The sequence below is a fragment of the Etheostoma cragini genome, chromosome 18 (assembly GCF_013103735.1).
Source record: "Etheostoma cragini isolate CJK2018 chromosome 18, CSU_Ecrag_1.0, whole genome shotgun sequence".
Taxonomy (NCBI): domain Eukaryota; kingdom Metazoa; phylum Chordata; class Actinopteri; order Perciformes; family Percidae; genus Etheostoma; species Etheostoma cragini.
This window is the reverse complement of record NC_048424.1, coordinates 4360248-4382203: the sequence shown is the minus strand read 5'-3', so window position 1 is coordinate 4382203 and position 21956 is coordinate 4360248. Positions and strand designations below refer to the sequence as shown.

At 39.2% G+C, this 21956-nt stretch overlaps 1 protein-coding gene across 2 annotated transcripts in view; it reads left to right on the top strand.

The window, feature by feature from the left end:
- Window positions 1-21956, top strand: part of map3k5 (mitogen-activated protein kinase kinase kinase 5) — a 70946-nt gene that overhangs the window by 45067 nt on the left and 3923 nt on the right. The window contains exons 14-27 of one of the 2 annotated variants that reach the window (XM_034900703.1): window positions 2122-2203; window positions 4789-4922; window positions 7124-7251; window positions 7764-7900; window positions 9005-9110; window positions 10915-11072; window positions 13854-14031; window positions 15103-15120; window positions 15681-15858; window positions 16512-16680; window positions 16813-16995; window positions 17976-18081; window positions 20115-20355; window positions 20512-20624. In XM_034900703.1, coding sequence (XP_034756594.1) covers window positions 2122-2203; window positions 4789-4922; window positions 7124-7251; window positions 7764-7900; window positions 9005-9110; window positions 10915-11072; window positions 13854-14031; window positions 15103-15120; window positions 15681-15858; window positions 16512-16680; window positions 16813-16995; window positions 17976-18081; window positions 20115-20355; window positions 20512-20624 — 1931 coding nt within the window. The remainder of the gene's footprint in view (window positions 1-2121; window positions 2204-4788; window positions 4923-7123; window positions 7252-7763; window positions 7901-9004; window positions 9111-10914; window positions 11073-13853; window positions 14032-15102; window positions 15121-15680; window positions 15859-16511; window positions 16681-16812; window positions 16996-17975; window positions 18082-20114; window positions 20356-20511; window positions 20625-21956) is intronic. The other variant, XM_034900704.1, reaches the window with a different exon arrangement.

Genomic DNA, 21956 nt, shown 5'->3' with positions numbered 1-21956 from the left:
AGCTTTTAACTAGAAGTACGGCTTAGTATTTTATGTGTTGCTGTTTTGTTTTTACTGTAAAGCACTTTGTGACCCTTCTTGTCCGTGAAAGGTGCGTTATAAATAAAGTTTACTTACTTACTTACATTTGTGGGGGTTTTCAGGTTGTTAAAAATCTTTATTACCACTCAGCTTCTGTGAAATGGCTGCAGAGGATCAGAACCCAAATACAGCTGTTACTTGTGTCTGTCGTAATAAACTAATGCTGGTTTATTGTTCAAACCCACAGAACTTCATTATAAACTCTAGTGGAGATCCAAATAATACCATCCAACTAAAATGTTAAGCAATCTCAATAAAGGATACTGTATATATAATTCAGTTAGATGATTTTCCAGATTTTTATGTTAATTAGGGGGTGGTAAATGGAGAACATTGCGTTGTAAGGGGTGGGGTTACAAAATGTAAACCCTTTTAAAAAGAGTGTCTAATTAGAAAATGGTACCAATATTACAGTTATTACATTTTTTGTATCCTAAGTAACAAACGGCCTTAAAGGTTCAAATTTAATAAGCTAATGACTGATTTCTTAATGTTGATGTTGTGCGGTTTTTTGTAGTGTATTTTCTGTTTTGTGGTTGTTGTTGTTTTTTGTCTACCTGTCCAGGGACAATGGAGGTAGATTAGCTGACAGTTAACTGGTGTAATTATTTTTAATTGTGTGCCGTCCTTGCAAAAACAAACAAAACATTTTTTTTTTTTTATGTACCATTGAATTTATGTGATCTGTTTCCAGTAAAAACATTTATTTAGGCTTTACGTATCCATACACAAGTACCCAATATTCAAAAACTATATTAAATTCACAACAATTAATGAACAACCTGCTCCAACAACCACTGTTGTGAAAAACAATAAGTTTTATTCCCTAAAACCCAGGTGTCATTAAATCAACATTTGATTTATCTGATATATTTTTGATCATAAATATTTCTGTCAGTCTACAAAGACTGTAAAATCTCTCCCACTGCAGTGAGTTTATCTATACAGTAGTTAAGGCACTCTTGTCAGCTCTGAAAGTAGGTGGGAAGATTCGCACCTCTCCGTCGCCACGAACACACCTTGTTTCATTTCCACACCGTTGTGTTCCTCGCTAGCTGCTCGGTGAAGTACTGAATGTTCACACTTGTGGATCTCACATCAGACACTCCCGAGCACTAACAGCTCCATTATGTGGAGTGTGAGTCAGTGAGTCATGCTGTTATGATGCTGCCTTTCTTTAAAGCAGAGAAACAAGGAGTGACAATGTGGAAGGGAGGAGTAGGAAGGAAGGAAGGAAGGAAGAAAGGAAGAAATAGGTAGTTAAAAGTGAAAGAGACCCAGGCTGCTTCTTTACATGTGCACATGCACACTTCTACACAGAACACCTGCAGGCCTGCCATGTGCGACAATGTGCTGATTCACATCTTGCGTGCAATGAGAGTAGCAGAGGTCATTATTTGCATGTACATGTATATGTGTGGGAGGTGTGTACACTGTAACCTCTTCTGGATAAGGGGATTAGCTACATTAGCTACAGTAAACACTGTCACTCACAATATGTACTTTGTGAAAAAACTGTATGTACAATTTGTTTCACTCTGACAAAGAAAATATGCGTGTGTGTGTGTGTGTGTGTGTGTGTGTGTGTGTGTGTGTGTGTGTGTGTGTGTGTGTGTGTGTGTGTGTGTGTGTGTGTGTGTGTGTGTGTGTGTGTGTGTGTGTGTGTGTGTGTGTGTGTGTGTGTGTGTGTGTATATATATATATATAAAAAGAGAGAGAGACTAGTACATACTTATTCTCTTGAATAAGCTCTGGGAACAGGTGGAAGGGCTCTGGGAACAGGTGCATTAATGATATAGTAATAATGAAAAATAAATAGATAGATATCATTATAATAGATATCATGGGCACCTGCAATGTCCAAAAACAGGAGTACCAGGCTATGACCATTAGTCCTACCACTTCTCTTACCTAGTATCAATACCACACTAAGGAGTACTCCTTTTTATCTTATTTCAAATCAACAAATACAAATGGACTGAACTGTGTATTTCTTTGTTGTGTGTGTGTGTGATCTGTGTTTTGGGCTTTTCTTGGCAGATTCTGCGATCTGGTCAACAGCATAGCTGAGGAGGCCTGGAGAGGTCCAGAGGAAGGAGACTGTGACAGCGACGCCTTAGAGGTGAGAGGACTGAAGACTAGATTAATGTCCATACTGGCTTAGATATGTTTTAAAGCCTTATAAAGTTTGATTATATCAAAAAAGAAAATGGCTTTTTATGTTGCTTCAAAATGCATCAAAATGTCCTTCCTATATTTTTAGTCACTTGTTCACCTGCACCAGAGCCGGTGGTGCACAGTTCCACTACCTTCCTGTGCATACTACTGTATATGTACTTTAAAGCCGCTGAACACACACACAGGTGATCTCAGTTAGGAGCTTTCATGGAAATTTAGTGGGTCACACATCTTCTTCTACCAATGAGAATGATAAAGGTGTCATTCATCCTTCCGTAACAGTTTTTTTTTTTTAAGCTAAAAAGAGACTCTGGAAGATGTCAATCAGTCAGTCTAAACACACCCACACAGTCCTGGGAAGAGGTCCAATCAGCCAAATCCACTCAAAACACCTGTGTGGGTGTTGAGAGCCTTTAATTCAAGCCTTTCAGTAAAGCCTCATACACAGCTAATTACATCCAGGTATCCTAACATTGTTACCATGAAGGAAATAACATCTTATAGATCTGAAAAGTCCACTGGATTTTTCTTCAGCACAGATTTAGCAAAAATTCTCAGGCTGGGACGATATGCTTTTTGTCTCGATTCAATTCTTTCACAATACATGGGTACCAATTCAATTTATTGCGTTTTTCATTTATTGCGAATCTAGAAGTATTGCGACTTGTTAGTAGTGAGTATTGCAGTTTTCTTTCCTTCTTTAACAAAAACATAAGTTGAATATTACACTTGAAGAGACAAAATATCATGAGACATTTCTAAAAAGGAATTGTTTTCTAAAAAAAGAATGCACGTCAGTCAGTCAGTCTGACATGTATTTCATGTGTAAAGAAGTACATAACAATTTCTGCATTTTCTGCTTCCGCTCGGTTTTGCTGGAAACGGATATGATTAGCTGTACCGTATAAACAGAAAATATTATGTTCAGTCATTGGTTAAAATATATACACATGTGTGTGTGTGTGTGTGTGTGTGTATGTATATGTATATGTATATATATATATATATATATATATATATATATATATATATATATGTATATATATGTGTGTGTGTGTGTGTGTGTGTGTGTGTGTGTATGTATGTATGTATATATGTGTGTGTATGTGTTTGTGTGTGTGTAGATTTTTTAAATTTGTCGCAAAAAATATCACATTACAAATGATTACTTTTTATTTTTTTCACCCTTAAAAAACACAACGTTTCCTAATTCTACAGTTATGCAACTCTTTTTCAAAGCATGGGTGCCAAGAAATGATTAACCTGTTTGTACGTTATTTTGTTACATCCTGTTGAGTATCTGTGGTGCACTTTGCCTGCTTTTAAATGTCACAGGAAATATTATTTGATTCTGATGTTTCCATCAAAGAATTGTTGACAGAAAAGAGTTCAACGCTGTTGAATAGCTTTGGGCAAGTTCCTTCTTAGTGCCAGTGATCAGACTATTTGTCATGCTTCAAAGAAATGCAATGAAATAAGTTAACAATAATGTATTTCCCTCCTTTTTTATAAAATAATGTCATTATAACCAAACTCCGGATTTCAATCCAAATTTTTTTAATTCAATCTTTCACAATATGCATTATACTAATTGGTTTGCAGCTGTAAACCCAGAGAACATGAACAGTAACCTGCTGACATGAGTCAGGATTTTGGCCTGTGTGCTTTGGATGGTTTTGACAGTCCAGAACAAACACCTGCTGCTGCTTCCCGGCAAAGCCTCGGGAAAAGAAAAGCTAATTACCCAAAAACGTTGCCGCACCCCTTTTTATTGACTCCGTGGCGCGGCACAGATCAAATGTCGAACAGGTTTCTCCCGAGCTAGTTTTATGTCTGTGTTTGTTGGAACATAGGCGCCCTCAGCCACAGTGTAGCTCTGCTTTTGTATCCAGCCTTAACTCACCCTTAGTAACACAACCTGTCCCAAATCCAGCGCCATCGCTTCGTGTAAATGATTTACAAAGAAAAGTTTCTTTCTTACTGAGGTTTAGTCAGGAATCAACGTAACAGGTTTAAAGTCATCGGATTACCAAGAAATGAACATTTGTTAAAGTGAACTAACAGATCAGTAATCAAATTTGTTTGGATTGAAAAAGAATTGGATTTTGCGTTGGATTTGTCAAATAAAAAAAAATGGAAAAACAGGAGCACAATGCAGTAACTGGATTCTGTAACAAGAGAACAATAATCTTGCAAAGAATGGTACAAGTACACAAAACACAAGAAAGTAGGTTGACTATTTCCAGATTTACAGGTTTAGGTAATAAAATGATCAGACTTTTTTATTTTATTTTGTGTATTTATTTGTAAGATATGTTTAAAAAATGGAATTTAGATCTGGACTCTAGTGTTTCATGCTCCTTCAATAAATAAAAAGAGCAATTTAGATTACAGTGTTAGATTAGGTTAAATTATAGAAGCCAACAAGTAAACATAAATTATTTCACTACTTCAGTGGATTTAATTAACGTGATTCTGTAATCACATACATACTACCACATGAGTGCTGCATGCTTGCTGTCTCTGCAGTACGACTACGAGTACGATGAGCACGGAGAGAGGGTGGTTCTGGGAAAAGGCACATTTGGAGTGGTGTACGCCGGCCGAGACCTCAGCAACCAGGTCCGACTGGCCATCAAAGAAATCCCAGAGAGAGACAGCAGGTGAGACCCTGTCCTGGTTTCTTCTCAGGAAAAGGTTGCCATGTTCCCTGATAATAACTTTGCACTGTTGTTGTTGCAAAAGAATCATTATTTCTGTACTGTATCTGAATGTGAAATTCCATAATGTAGTGTCATGTACAGTATGAATAGTCTGGATGTTGCTTACAGGCACAAGCATTTAAAAAAAATCCTTTGCTTGCAGTCAGTCTGCCTCTTAGGATATTTGATATTTACTGTACCCTGCAGCAATGGACTGGTGAATAGCATGAATTGGCGGTAGGAATGTGTATTGCGTGGCACACATACTGAATGCATGTAGATGCGTCCTCGTGCGCATGCACAGTACAAACCGCTCTTAAAACGTTGCTCCACAAAACTCTACAGAGAACCTTCAAAGTAAGTTACCCCCCTATTGAAATAGTGCCAACATCAGACAAAAAGGCCCCATTTAATGCATTTAACCCATCCTAACTTAATAGGATGGGTCAAATGCAAAGGATACATTCATCATAGAAATGTAAATGTGCTTGGTAAATAAAAGAAATATTAACATTATAAGAAGATATGTCCTTATCTGATTGGCAGATTGCCGCGCATTTATGTTCCAACGAGGATAATCTTATTTGATTTTAAAGCCAGACATACTCATTAGGACACACTCTCTGTACATTTTGTCTTTATTAACCAGCACTAAGATTAAAATGACAGGTGGCCGAGCTGTTAATGCCTCCTCTTGTTCAGCACTGCTGTAGAGCATCATTAAGAGAAGTGCTGCTTTCCTCCGACTGAGAGCGTGAAGCTCAAATCAGCAGTGTCCCTGGTGGTTTTTGGTTTTCAGTGTTCTGGAAACCACTTGAGTGACTGGTTAGTGGGGGGTGCTGTGACAGCGAACTCCCACCCTCTGCCTTAAATTCCCACAAGTGTCTTTGCTTAAAACCCCTGTCTACATACAGAATAGTTCTGCAGTATACCCACTCATCTCAAATGGCAAGACTCTCTCACAGACTAGATGATTCCACTGTCACACTTTGTTACACTCATCACACCAGCAAGTCAGCAGGGTGACTTTTTTTGGGAGGTTAATAATTGTGGATTGAAAACTCAAGACAGGCAGAACGAGAGAAAGAGGGTGTGTACTTCATGCGAAGAGCTAAATGAAAAGAAACTGCTGGTAGGCATCTTTTCAGGGCATAGAGATACCTCTTGTTCTGGTCAGATCTCAAGTTTCAGCCTCACTGTTTTGTTGTTTCTAGTTTATCCTTTAGGCTTACAGCATGTCATCTACTCTATAGCTATCTGTCATTCACTTTAATGTAAATACACGGTGACATTGGCACCCCCATGAGCATTCTTTCTCTACTGAATAACTTGGAGCATCAAAAACATAGTTAAGTTTTTTTAAATGTAGTTCTATCCAGGTTATTGCTGAACAAAATGAGTCGGTCAATAGAAACATTAACCTGCAACAGATCTGAGTCATTTAATGAGCCAAAATAAACCTCCTTAATGTGATTATCTTCTGGTTTTCTTAGACTTCTATGATAGTTAACCAAATATCTTTTGGTTTGACTGTTGGTCTGACAAAAAGACATTTGAATACATCCCCATGGGCTCCCAGAACCATTTTAAAGACCAAATGACTAATCATTTAATCATGGAAATCTTCTATGTATTGATTGGTAATAAAAAATATATATTAGTTGCTAATAATCTAGTCTAGACTTTATTTTTGTAAGATTTGGTTGTTTAAGCCATCATAAGTTATTGCTTAATTTTAGCTTTTTGTTATGTAAGGAAAGTCATGTAACTTCTAGTTTCAATAATTTTATTTTGAAGGACTAATGATCTACAGTAAGTTCACTATACTGCAAGTGGGTTCAAGATTTGAATCAGGAAATTTTAGAATGAAATTAGATTTTTTTGGTCAACTGAATTTTGGCCTTTCTGATTTTTAACAAATCATTTTGATTGACCTGGCAGGAAAGATCCCACCAAATAGGAAATAAAGAACTGTAAAGATCTGTATCTCTAGACACAATTAATGGAGAAAATGAGAGAATACAGTTTTTTGTGTGTTTTGAGTGTTCAGTAAGTTTGGCGCTATTTAACCTTTTTTGTTCTGGCAGCATGATATCCAGCATTGGTACTTTTCCAACCACATCTACATACACGACTGTAACATAGAGTTTTTATTACCACAGGTACTCTCAGCCACTCCACGAGGAGATCGCTCTTCACAAGCACTTAAAGCACAAGAACATTGTCCAGTACCTCGGTTCCATCAGTGAGAACGGCTTCATAAAGATCTTCATGGAGCAGGTGCCTGGAGGTGAGACATGCTGTTGATGTTCTTATGAAGTGGAAAATGAAAGATGGAATGGATTCAAGTGAGGGATACAAACAACTTGAAGTGTCAGAGAAAATAAGTGAGAGCACAGAATTGAATGAAAGGACAGGATGCTCACCCAGCTCTTCAAGTGGCTGTTATTGCTTATCTGTATGTTTTTTTCCCCAAATAATACACTTGCACTGAAATAAATTACCTTGGAGTGAATTTTTACAGTTACAAAAAGCAATAACCAAAACGTTACTTCAGACATCTTGCAAAATCCAAAAGAACAATATTTACACTCCTACTTTGTTCAGCTCATCACCCAAACTGTATCTGAAATAAATACATAGAAAATAGATTTCACATGATTTATCAGAAGTTTCAACATAGATATAATAAAATATTTTTTAAAAACTCTACAGACTTTGTGATACTCGTGAGTTGCAGAAGAGTTCTGCTGATCTCAGAGTAAGTATATTGATTGTTGTACTTTGTCCCGTGGTGTCCAGGGAGTCTGTCTGCACTGCTGAGGTCTAAATGGGGCCCTCTGAAAAACAACGAGTCCACCATCGGCTTCTACACTCGGCAGATCCTGGAGGGACTCAAATACCTGCACGAGAACCAGATAGCACACAGAGACATCAAGGTGACCAAGCACAAGTTATTGTACCACCATAGGCTTCTTGCAGGTTAAATTCCAGAAAGGCATAATTTAGAGAATTTAGAGAAAAAAAACTTTTATAATATCATCCGTCTTCGTCCGCTTATCTGGTATCGGGTTGCGGGGGGAGCTGCTCCAGGAGGGGACCCCAAACTTCTCTTTCCCGAGCCACATTAACCAGCTCCGACTGGGGGATCCCGAGGCGTTACAGGGCAAATACATTGTATGTTTCATAACAAGTAATCAAAAAATCTGCTTCAATTTAAAATGTGTAAGCAACAAGGAAACATGGAGAGCAAAATAATTACAAGAAAATGCAAAAACAATAAACCAAAAAAAGAGAACTGAAAAGCCACACAGACACAAAACCACAAACACAGACAGACATACAATAAGTAATGTAAGTAATATAGAGTAACAAATGATAGAAAATGTATAAACTTAGACATTTTATAGGTTTGATATGATACATTATACTTTATTGTCCCCTTAGGAAAATTTATTTGGACTCAAAAGCTGCGCACATAAATAAATGCATGGCAGTTATGAACAAACAACACAGCACCACATGCACCAATCAACAAATTGCACATAAAGTATTGCACACATCCTGTGGTAAAAACATCTTGCACCTAACACATATTTACCTCACAAAAACCGTAAAACACCATGACACTGTTACACATGTACTCTAAGAGTTGGAATGAATTAAATGCTTTACTGCGTCCCAGCTGCTCTGAGCATTTTAGCATTTTCTTGGTAGCTCTTCATCTACAACAGTATACTAACCTCCATGTTTCTTTAAAAAAACCTCCCTGATTTATCCCAGTTATAACAAACCAACACTGATAACACTTCCATCACAGGCGGTCATTAAGGTCACCTCATGCGCCCTCCTGATTCAACAACACGGCCATATAAGCATCATTAGTGGCCCGTAAATGTTAATCACCTTGTTTTTACTGGGATGTCACGCAGTGTGTCACTTGTGAGGATTTGCCTGCACCTTACATTATTCTAATACAATCGTGGAATCTCAGCGAGGGGATTGGGTGTAACAGTTCTCACGGATGTCTTTTCAATCCGCAGGGCGATAACGTTCTCATCAACACCTACAGTGGCGTTCTGAAGATATCAGATTTTGGCACATCAAAGAGGTTGGCTGGGATCAACCCTTGCACAGAGACGTTCACAGGTAGGTTGGCTCCGACCCACTGGCGGACAGCCTCAGATACTTCTTGTTCACACAAACCCTCCAGAATGTTTGAAAAGTCCCATTTTAGTGAAACAACAAGGGACCAAACTTTGCTCAGTAGTGGCCAAAATGAAACCTGAGCAGTGACGTAACCCCATAGAGATAATACTAGTTTTTCAGAGCAGTAATCCAGTGATATCAGTCCGAATACCTGACTCTTGCTGCATCTGGCAGCTGATTGGAACAGACAGGGACTTTCCCTGAATGCTGGAGCTCTTTCTGGAAACTGGGCTACTCCTTTTTATAGCCCAGTCAGGCTATAAATGCGCCACTGCCCTGTTTTTAGCTCAGCGTGTACACAAGCTTCTAAAAGCAGCAGACACGGCCCAGCAAGCTATGTTTAGAACAAAAGAGTCCTTTCAAGTGAGAGATGAAAATGTTACTTTTGGTCTGAGCTGTGATCGGTTGAAAACACAGAGAGGCTTTTTCCTGCTCCCACAAGACCAGCCCTGCTTAAAGATCTTGTTACCTGACTAGTCATTTGCACTAATTGTATCATCACTGAGGACAGACATAACTTAGTTTTAGGCTAAATGTGAGCTTTTTTTTTTTAGTTTTTTTATACAATGTTGATGTCACATTTACCACTTTTTCTGACTAAAACATTTTGTGGCCTTATGAAATGTATTAAACAGACTTTCCTGATTAGTCATCTGCAAAGCCTATTTTACCTTTTTGTGTCATACATTTGATTAGAACAATGCACATTAATCAACATTTCTGTAAATGTGCCAGTGTTAGCTGGTCAGGCAATTTTCAACTGTAGTCTTAGTTACTTAGCATGCAAACTCCACACAGACCGGTCCTGCCCGGACCGGGGATCAAACTGCAGTGCCAACGTGGAGCTGTTAAGTGCAAAAAAAGAGCAAAAGTGTATTTCATTTTGCCTCAAACAGAGATTTGGGCACACTTTCTTCTTCTAATGACATGTGTAGATTGCATTGAGATCAGTTTGCTTTTTTTTACTGCACATATAGTCACAGGCAATTTTTTTATTCGATTACTCATTTATCAGCAACTGTTTATATAGAATTAATATAAATTGTATAAATAAATTTAAGACCAACCTTAAAGGGATAGTTCAACCTTTTGGGAAGCAACACTAATTCACTTATTGAGAGTTAGATAAAAGATAAATATGAAGCTGCACCAAGTTGTCTTATCTAAGCCTAAAGACTGGTAACAGGGGAAACAGCTTATATTGCAGCTTAAAGAAAACCTTTTTGGAAATATGCTGATTGCTTACGTGTCAAGAGTTAAGATAAGACGATTGATACCACTCTGTCAAGATGGAGCTAGGAGGCTATTAGCTTAGCTATAGAGCTTGGAAACAGCGAGCCTTGCTTTTTTTAAATCCCTACAAAGACTAAATTATAAAATTGATAGTTTCTAGGTTTACAAGGGGTCCTGGTCTAGACTATTTATGGGCCTGGAGGAGTTCCCAGGAAACCAGAAGGGACTCCAGGAAGTTATTGGTCTCAGAGCCTGAGCCTCGGCAGGAAAGCAAATAAGTGTGTTTCCAAAAACGTTGTTAAAGCAAAAGAGATCTGAAAGTGCCAATAAAGGAATAATAAAAAAACAACACATCCAGATCCAAACATATCTGATAACTTGACAGCCAAGTGAGACTGCATCGAGTTTCTGCAGGAAATAATTAAACACCCTGAAAATATTTTTAGCAATCCCTGCTCCAACACTGAGACTGTAACTGTCTATGTGTTTATGTAAATGTTTGTTTGTCCAGGCACATTGCAGTACATGGCTCCTGAAATCATAGACAAGGGTCCTCGGGGATACGGCAAGCCAGCGGACATCTGGTCTCTGGGCTGCACCATCATAGAGATGGCAACTGGGAAACCACCTTTCTATGAACTGGGAGAGCCGCAGGCTGCTATGTTCAAGGTGAGAGACAGTACAGTAGTAAATCCCATGCTCTCACTCAGTAATGTGTTTCTTTTTAGCAAATGGGTTGCAGAAAGCAGGTCAGCATCTGTTTCTGTAGTGAAATCTTCCATAAAGTGCTGGACAACAGGGACAATGAACAGCTACAGCTCTGGCTTTGAAGTATCTGATATACTGTATATGTTTCGTTCTTTTTAAGATAATTAGTGCAGTGCCCGTTAAAAACATGCCTGTTTGGAATGGACTGATTGCTTGGCCTCACTGCTTGCAGCTTTCTCCAGAACCATTGCACACTGAAGCACCCAAAAGCAACTGTAGGCCTACTACTGACTTACTCTGTACTTCAGAGGTAAACATAGTACTACTACATTTAGCCTACCAGACAGAATGTTGCAGATTCAGAATCCACTCACAAAATATCACACTTCAAATATGATGCATTAAACTATCCAGCATTGTATTAGAGTTTGGAAATCTCCAACTTGAAGTACATTGTGCTGTGATAATGCCTCTCTTTTTACTTTAAGTAAACATTTGAAGGCAGAATTTGTACTGTGCAGTCCAAGGCGGTTTTACCATACTGCATATGTAAAGCGCCTGGTGAAAGTGTGTTGGTCTTTTGGTATTTTGTCTTTTTTTATATTAAACTCAACCTGCAACACATGTTGCAGTGTGGTTGGGCTGCGGCTCATCTAGAGATTTGGTGTGTTCCCGTTTTTCCGAGTAGCAGTCACATGTCGTGGTAGTTTTTAGGCCATGTAGGCTAGGTTGAAACATGGAACCCTGCCGAGGAGAGGGCAGACCACCAGGAGAAATGTGTGGAACCAACGGCAACAAAACAACACGCTGGAAAGCATTAACCTCTAACAAATAATGCAGCGTGGCTAGATTAGTAGCGGTTCGGCTAGTAATATTATATTGATATCGTGATATGAGACTAGATATCGTCTTAGATTTTGGATATCGTAATATCCTAATATGGCATAAGTGTTATCTTTTCCTGGTTTTAAAGGCTGCACTACAGTAAGGTGATGTCATTTTCTGAATTTACCAGACTGCTGTAACTGTTCTACTATTTTCCTTTACCCACTTAGTCATTATATCCACATTATTGATGATTATTGATCAAAAATCTCATTGTGTAAATATTTTGTGAAAGCACCAATGGTCAACACTACAATATTGTTGCGGTATTGATATTGAGGTATTTGTAAACAAATACATTGTGATATTTGATTTTCTCCAAATAGTCCAGCCCTAAGTCGGCTTGTTCCATTTCATCATTTGCATGAAGGGTAGACGGCAATCACTTTTTGGCGGATGATCAGTTTTTGGCCCGACACCGGTACCTGGTGAACCGCAATCAATGAGCCTTGTAGGGATGTAGCAAATCCCAGAGATTTACACAGTGATTCCTCCATTTACAGAGTTTAACACCATCTTCCTGTTATCACTGCTTTGTGATCTCAAATCATTGACTGTCAGACATAAGTCAGATATAAGTTTAAAGATAATATTTGTACACAGCCAGTTCTGCACTAGACCTCCATGATTAGATCAGACAAGGTTTAATTGGTGTTATTGGCTGTAAGAGACTTGGCTTTTATCACCCCTCAAACCGACAGTTTGACTGACACATTCAAATTATGGAAACCTACGGTACATGCACACCATCAGAGCCTGGACCTTTAAAATCCACGTGTTCACTTTGATCATCCCCTAATGGTCACTATATGCTTTTAAGAAAAGTGACTTAGCTGCGTCGAGACGAATAAGAAAAACACCATCAAATGAAATAATCAGTGAGCCTGGCGTCTGCACTTATCAGTTCTTTTTTATAGAAACAAAACCAGGGAATCTGCCGCTGTACACCTGCATCGTGTTGCCACCTGCATGCTGTAATGTGATCGAGCTCAGTGAAACTCCAAATATTGTCTATGCATGAACGCTTGTTTGAACATGAACAAACATGCGTAGCTCGTTGAGAGGAACCGTCACAGACTCTCTCATGTTTTCTTTCTTTTCATTTTCAATGTGCAAGAGGCTTTGTTTGCAATCTTTTACCTGCTCAATTTACAATGTGTATTGGCTTTGGGGGGAAATGTAAAGTACTCCACACTAATGAAACATTGTTCTCAGCCATGTGTAGCCCAATACAGGCCGTAAGGATATTTAAGGGTTGTCTGGACAGCATTAAAGCACTGCTGCCAAAGCTGTGAATCATGGAATTTTCCATAAGATGTCATTGTGAATTCAAACACGAAAAGGTTATGTTACTGTGCAGAAAATACCTTCTAGTAAACACAACATCAAAGCAGAAGCTGGGATCTTCTCACATTTTATTGACAAAAATTCACAGACATGCAGTTACAGTCGTATCAACTTTATCTCTTTCAGGGTGTGGCCTCACTTTGCATGGTGTGTTGAGCTTTCCCAAATAGTAAAACCTGCCCTTATATACTCTGCACTCATCCTTGTGGAATGTCTCGAGGGAGGGGCATCGCACTGCTAATCCTAAGCAGACATTCCTCAACAGCAACAACAGGAATTTCAAGTGTTCATGTTGCCATGATAAGTGTCTTGAACTTGAACTCAAAGCGTTATTGCCCTGAAACATAGTTGTGAAAACCCTCGCTTTGCACTTACTGCAAGTTGTCTCCTCAAGTCAAATAATTGATTATGAGAGCAAGGCATCTCAAAGAGCTTTTCAGAGGCCATATGATCTGAGTTTTCAAACATGTGTTCATCTGTTTGAACTGAACGTGTGTCCTTTGTCTGCAGGTGGGCATGTTTAAGATCCACCCAGAGATCCCAGAGTCCATGTCACCGGAGGCCAAAGCCTTCATCCTGCGCTGCTTTGAGCCCGACCCGGACCGCCGTGCCACCGCCCTCGACCTGCTCACCGATGAGTTCCTCACCGTCACCAGCCGCAAGAAGAAGAGCAAGAGCAGCTTCCCAGGTTGGTTGAGTTCCGTTTAGTTCAGCAGCTCAGAATGCCTTGTGGATGGTTTTCTACTTTATCATTTATTTGGATCTCCATTATCTTCCATGGAGTTAACAGCTAGGTTACCCCACAGTCCACATAAGGTGCTAAAAATAAACTGCAGTTTATAATCACTCCGTATCAGTGGAACAATAAAAGGATGATCGAACCAAATACTAACATCAAGAAAGTTATGGAATAGTTCTTTTTCCATAACTTTCTTGATGAGAGGAGCTCACCTAAGCATGAAGAAACGGGGAAACAGTTTGCCTGGCTTTTTCCAAAGGTATCCGAATCCAGCTAATAACGGCTCTAAAGCTCACTAATTAACATGTTATGTCATATTTCTTTAATTCGTAGAAAAACTAAACTGTAGAAACAACAGCTCTGGGTTTCACGGCGGATCTATTTATGGGCCAGGAGCCTGGACTTCACCAGACAACTTCACGCTTGCAACAAGACGCCAAATAAACCATAGAGGTGGACCTTTTGACCAAGCCAGGCTAGCTGTTTCCCCCTGTTTCCAGTGTTTATGCTAAGCTAACTTACCTGTCTCCTGGATTCAGTTTCATTTTTGACAAACAGCCATGAGAGTGGTATCAATCCTCTCATCTAACTCTTGGCAACAAACTGAATTAGCGCATTTTCCAAAAATGTTGAACTATTCCTTTAACAGATTTGGCTTATTTAAAGGGTAAATACTAAAAAATATAAAAGAAAAAGAAGGCAGTTTCCTGCAATTGACCACTTATGGGAAAGCAGACCAGATCTAAATATTGAAAACTGTAAAAAAAATGTTTAGACAGATAATGATCAGCCATTTGTGTACTGCCATACTATGGAATATATAGGTAGATATCCTGCAGCCTTAACACACCCTTCCACCACGCTGCATTGATGCTATCATGTTTCCTGGCAACAGGACCAAAGATTAGAACTTGTTCCTCTCTGCATACTTGGAAATGTTATTCCACCAGTCTTACATGGAAATGTTTTGTTCTGGGTTAACTGCTGACACATATTTTTTGTGTATTTTTTCCACTACAGCTCTATCTCCGGGGTCTGGTGAGTTACTTTGCTCTCTAGTTCTTCTTTCAGACATATTTGCCACTACAGGGACTGCTTTACACTCTGGATGTCAGTTCTGTGAAACATCTGCCTGCTTCGCTGAAGAGTATCTAGGCTACAGTTTTCTTTTCTTTTCTGTGCCAATAGCTACCTGTCTGGCACGACTCTGCCCTTTCCAAGAACTCAAAATAGACATTGCACACCATGACTTCTTTCTAAATGCTTAAATGTCATCATTATCCCTGTTTCATAATTTATACACAATAGCGGTAATTTACTGCCAGATACGTAAGACAGAGCTCTTCTCCATAAGCATAATGGCAGAGTATGTCTTTTCTGAAAAGGAAGCCAATTTTCCAGTAGCACTTTCATTAATTTCACCCTCTTGTCTGCTTTAGCTCTTTTTGTAATTAAAGAGCATTTCAGATTTCTTGATTGGTACAGAAAGCCTCCTTCTGTCCGGTAGGGAGGAAACAAAAAGTAAAACATCAGATTATTAGTGTTTAAATGATGCAACAGTCACATGTGAGGCTTCTTACATTTGTCGTGTCTTTCAGAATACCTGCGCAGTATCTCCCTGCCGGTGCCGGTGGTGGTGGAGGACACCAGCAGCAGCAGTGAGTATGGCTCCGTCTCCCCTGACAACGACCTCAACTCCAATCCCTTCATCTTCAAGCCCAGCGTGAAGTGCTACAGCGAGAGGGATGTCAAGGGGCCAAGGTCCCTCTTCCTCAGGTAGGATCAGTTCTCTTTGTCAAAGTAAATGAGGTCACAGCGGTCTTTTATTTGTGATCATTGGTCATTTTGCTTCACCTCAGATTGACATAATATTATTTTATTGATTGTAGTATTGATAAATGGTGTGTCAAACGCATGGCCCGCCAAAGGATCCAATCAGGCCCACTGGATGTCTTTGCAAAGTGGGAAAATTGCAGAAAAGTAATCAATTCCAATTCCAAATTAACCACTTTAATCTCAGAGAATATCCATGTTCTTTTCCTAATTTTTCACTGAACACTACACCTCTCTCCCTCGTCCGTAACCTTTTTTTTTTTCCTACTATGGTCTGTGAACACTGCCGTAGCTACTTGCCAACATCAAGCTGACAAGAAACTGGCACTTAAAGTTTCTGATCTCTCTGAAGTGTTTTACTTAGTCTGGCCCACTCAAGATCAAATTAGGGGCATGTGGCCCATGAACTAAAATGAGTTTGACGCCCCTGGTCTATAGGAAGCCCTTAGCTGAATTTATCCTACTGCAAACACTGTGTTAGTTTCTCACGATGGTGTAAATCGGTGGTCCCCAACCTTTTTAGCTTGACACCCCTTAAAACAAAGCAATATTTAGTATACCTATGCAGGATCTGAAATGTTTTCTTTTCTACTTAGCATTCCAGTGGAGAACTTCGAGGACCACAGTGCGCCTCCATCTCCCGATGAAAAGGATTCAGGCTTCTTTATGCTTCGGAAGGACAGCGAGAGACGAGCCACACTGCACCACATCCTGACAGAGGACCGGGACAAGGTGGTGGCCAACCTGTTGGAGGCCCTAACGCAGGTTGGTTATGGAAGGCTCCGTCAGTCAACAGCAGACAGATAAATCAAGAAATAGATACTTTGGATACAAGCATAAAAATCCTCAACCTTTCCTGTTATGACTTCTATTCCCATCTTACGCTGTCCACTGCAGGGCCCTGAGGAAAAGCTGAAGCGTCAGCACATCTCCACCCTCGTGGTCAGCCTGGCCGACTTTGTTCGCATGGCGGACAGGAAAATCATCGCCAACACGTTGTCTCAACTCAAGCTGGAGCTGGACTTCGACAGCACAGCCATCAGTCTGCTGCAGGTTGTGCTGTTTGGCTTCCAGGATGCTGTAAGTGTTAGCCAGATACATGATGAATAAAGGAATGAAGGAATTCATTGCAGGAAATCTCTGTTGTATTTAATCTTGCATCTAATCCTTGTGAATTAAACAGAAAATACATCACATCTCTCTGCGGCAAACAGTCCAATGTTTAATCTTTTCTTTAGTTTACCTAAGGATCAAGTTTGCAGCAGTGAAAACACAAACTGTGACTTTTAGGCTTTAGTTGTTGCTGAAATTCTTCTCACAAGCTGCTCATTTTCTCCTGCACCTGTAACATGTGATTTCCTGTCTATTATCCACGTCCCTATTTATAGGCAGAGCTGCTCCCAGCCTCTTCATAAACCATGTGCTCCGAACAATTTGGTATAATTGTTGTTATTTAACATGAGCTGCAGAAAGCAGCAGGCTGCCATGTTGCTGCTCTCCCTGCAGAGAGACCAGACAGATAACTAACCTTCTAGTGAGGCGAATAAAAAGGGGAACCTGTCAGGACTAAGTGCACATTCTGTAGAAAGAGAGTGCTGATCTGCTCTGTCCCTCAGAAATCCAGTTATGTAGATGAAATGACACAAGCAATTGGTTTTCATATGTTTAAGGAGTGTTGTGTAATCCAGCAAAGAGATGACGCTCTGATGCCTCCTGTTGGTTATCAGTGCAAAGGATTTAGAGAAGGAGAGTCATGCAGCTGGGAAGTTTGTAGTGCAATTGTTCAAAAGTACAGTAATAAATTGTATATAATATAATAAAATATGTTATAATATCAGCACACTTAATAGGATGCTTTGTGGACATTTTTGGTCATTGCAGCAGAAGATACAGAGGTAAAAAAAATAGCATTAAAAGGAAATATGCAGGAAAATAAGGGAGCATCTTCTATAACATTGTGTAGAAAGATTGTTTATAATAGAATATAAATATACCAATAATATGAAATGTATTCAGTGTGAAAATACAGTGCTCTCACTATGAAACTTCTTTTTCGTCAGGTAAACAAAGTGCTGCGAAACCACAACATCAAGCCTCACTGGATGTTCGCTCTGGACAACATCATCCGCAAAGCTGTGCAGACCGCCATCACGATCCTGGTGCCAGGTAACATCATCAGCGTATGGAGCAGATCACCTCTAAATAGGTTATCAGTCCCTCAGGGAACCACTGACTGTCTGATAAATGTAGAAGCTGTGGTGGGAGTTCTCCCTGGAAGCTACAGTAATCACAGCTTTTTGTTGAGTGAATGTATTTCGGTGGCTGCTGGGTATGTTTCAGCGATGACAACTAAAAAACTGAAATCCTCCATATGAGCCCAGTAGAGTGTTAGCACTCATTAGTAGTCTGTGTTGAGAAGCCCACTTAACAAAAGAGCATTACTGTAGCTCAAAAGTAAGAATAGGAGAACCTGTATCTAAGCTCTACGTGCTACTGGTGTGTATCTGAGTCTGGCAGTTTGTGTGTTTTTGCCAGAGGTGTCGAGTAGCAAAGTACAAATACTTTGTTAATTAAGTAGAAACTTTGGGTATCTGTTAAGGGTGGGGGGAAAAGTCGATACAGCATAGTATTGCAATATTTTTAGTGGCAATATTGTATCAATACACAGGCGCCAAGTATGGATCTTTTATTATATATTACATATTATGCATGTGTCAGTTTGTCCCATTTTGCAGCAATAAAATTGAAGTGAGATGACCAAACAGAGAAATGTTTATTTTTAGATGAAACTTAGAAAATATAGAAAATAATTAGAAGTTGTAAAAAAGGTGATAAATTGTATCTACTGTATTCTTTACTGGACCACTGTACCACGAGCTCATTGTTTACAAAACTCACCAGCTAAGTTGAAAAAGCATGTTGATATTAATTTTTTTTCCTTACATTACTTTTATTCTTTAAGTACTTTTGAAACCAGTACTTTTACACTTTTACTTTAGTAAAAAGCTTGAGTCGATACTTCAACTTCTACAGAAGTCTTCTTAAACCCAGTATCTATACTTCTACTTGAGTAATGAATGTGAATACTTTTGACACCTGCTTTTTTTTTTCAAGGCCTTACACAATGTGATGCAACCACTTGATTAAGACTTGATTTGATGTTGATGATGATAATTATGAATAATTTCATACATGAAACAAACATTTACCACTATTTGTCACCGTATCTAAACGAAAAAGGAGTAAGCTGAAGCCAAGACTTATTTTTGCCTATCCTATCCCGTAATCCCCATAGAATCAGCCAGAAATTCAACAAAACAAAAGAAAATTCTATATTTTACATTAGTCCTCACTTTATTTGGCGCCTGAGAATTAAATTAAATACATTCACTCAACTGAGCAACATAATCGACTTGTTAATGAAGTCAGAATCATGTTTTTGGGACAAAAAGCTAACATTGTTTGGCGTGTTTGTTTCACAGACGACTTCATATAGTCATGATTTTACTAGATGAAGTCCTATCTTCTCTGAAGTTCAATCATTGAAGGGCTGCACTAACACTGGTTTGTTTCTGATTAAAAGCTGTAAAATACGGTATTTGAATTCCTTTAATGCTACTTGATATGTTACTTCAATAGATCTGTCCTAGCAGTCAAATAGAAGTATTTAGTGTTTGTGAAGGATGAACTGTTCACTGCCAATAACTAATAATTAGATTTTATCACCAATAATCAGTCAATTTTATCTCAAATTAATCCATTCATCTTTTAGTCTTTGAAACATCAGAAAAAGGGAAAAAGCAATGCTTGTTTCTTTTCCAGCAACAGTCCAAATCCACAAAAAATTAAAAAAATTAAGAAATGCCACAAATCCTCAAATTTGAGAAGCTGGAACCAATGAATGATTATCATTTCAACTTGATAGATAACCTAAACAGTTATAAATGATTAAAATTAATCTTAATTTTCTTTTGTTTGACTAGTTAATCAACTTAAAAAATGTTGGTTTTAATATTAAAGCATATTAAAGCATATTGCATACTTGTCTGCCTGGTATCAGGTCTCAATTCAGTGTCAGAATCAATGATACGGGCCATTTGCATAACATAAACATCATCAAACCAACTGCGTGCCCTCTGTCATGTTGATCATCATCATTCAATAAATCCTTCAAAGTAACGTGTTGCATCTGTGTTCAGAGCTGAGGCCTCACTTCAGCCTGGCCTCAGAGAGTGACCCGGCCGAGCAGGAGGACGTCGACGACGACACCGAGCCGGAGAGAAACTCCACCCACCAGAGCCGGGCGCCTCTTGCCGCTCACGACGACACCGTGGTCACCTCCGGAGTCAGCACGCTCAGCTCCACCGTTTCACGCCAGTCCCATAATGCACAGCGCTCAGTCAGCATGGAGCTCGGCCGGATGAAGCTGGAGACCAACAGGTAGCCATGAACATCTACTGTGATTAGATATGTTCATTAGCCAGAAAGATTGAAGATTGACAGCTTCTTGTTTAGTTTTTAATGTGTTTCATTTATCATTTTATTGATGCAATTAAAAAATAAATCCTTTCCTCCCTCCAACTTGTTTTGCTCCAGGCTGAGAGAGCAGCTGCTGGAGAAAGAGAGAGAGTATCAGGCCATCCTGCAACAAGTGCTGGAGGAGAGAGAGCAGGACATCAGACTACTGAGGCTGCGATCTGAGAACACAGGTCTGGATTTAATTTTAATTTACCTTTTTCACTGTAACTGTTTACAACACTAGCATCACTCCTGCTGTTACTACCAGTCTGCCTTTTACATTATACAACAAGCTGTGTCTCATTGAGGTGAATCCACTGTCTGTTCACAGCTGATCTGTAATCAATGCACCAGAACTCATGTCCACAGAGTGGGTAACAGTGCACAGAAAAATTCAAGGTTAAATTGCATCAGACTTTTCCCCCTCTGGCTCAATAAATAATGTATACAAGTTGTGACATGAACAATGCACATGAACACATGGCTTTCTCATCGCCTATTAGAGGTGCAAATTGCGTTACTTCCAGTATGAAAACATCTCTTACACACAAGGTGCATCCTGTCTTGCTGATTTGATATTGCTTCATCTTGAAGAAATGATCTTCTTGTGCATATATGACCAGCTCTTACTGGATTTGGAGACTTACAATGAGAATTTCATAATGATAAAAATGAGATACCAACAGATCTGTTGTTATATTAAATTTCCATTTTTACCTAGTTATGTTTACTTGCTTGTTTGAACTAAAAGCTAAGGTCAAATGCAGTTAGACATTTATAGCTGCAATTTACTCTGATGCAATTTCTTGCTGCATATCCACCAACATGCACATCAATACGATTGTATTTGGGTTGTAGTGAGAAGAAGCCAAACACAGAACACCAACTCAGGTGTAGATGATAATAAAAGGGATTTATTGTAAGGGGAAAGGTGGGGTGGGGAGAATGGGGGAAATTTACGAGGTGATGGTTGGCTGAGGCAGGAAACATGGAGCACTGAGTATGGCTAGAGAGTGGGAGGGGAAGCGAGGAGGGAATGGCGTGTGTTGCAGTGAATAGCTGACAGAGAGCAGGCAGATGAGGATGATCCTGAAGCAAAGGGACAAATCAGGATTAGACTAAACAATACGAGATAATCAAATAGGCCGCATTAAAAAAAACACAGTAGCAAATAGAACAATCTGGCACAGTATGAATGAAGAGCTGAGGGTTGAAATACTGGAGAGGTGATGAGTTGATTGACGGCAGCTGAGCAGACTGGACATGTGATGTGAATAAGCTGTAATAAGGAAGAAGCCGGGAGAGTGTTGCCTCTGATTCCTCTGTCAATATTATTACTACAGTGTTTAGCTGCTTTAATGTCCCACGATATGGGTTTGTGTGTAAATATACATTTGTATAGTTCTTTTAATACCAACACGTGTAGGGTGTTACGCAATAAAACATATAAAGGGTAAATTTAATGTATGACATCTGTACATTTTTGTCACAGAGATCATTTAAAATACAGCGCAGGACAAAAT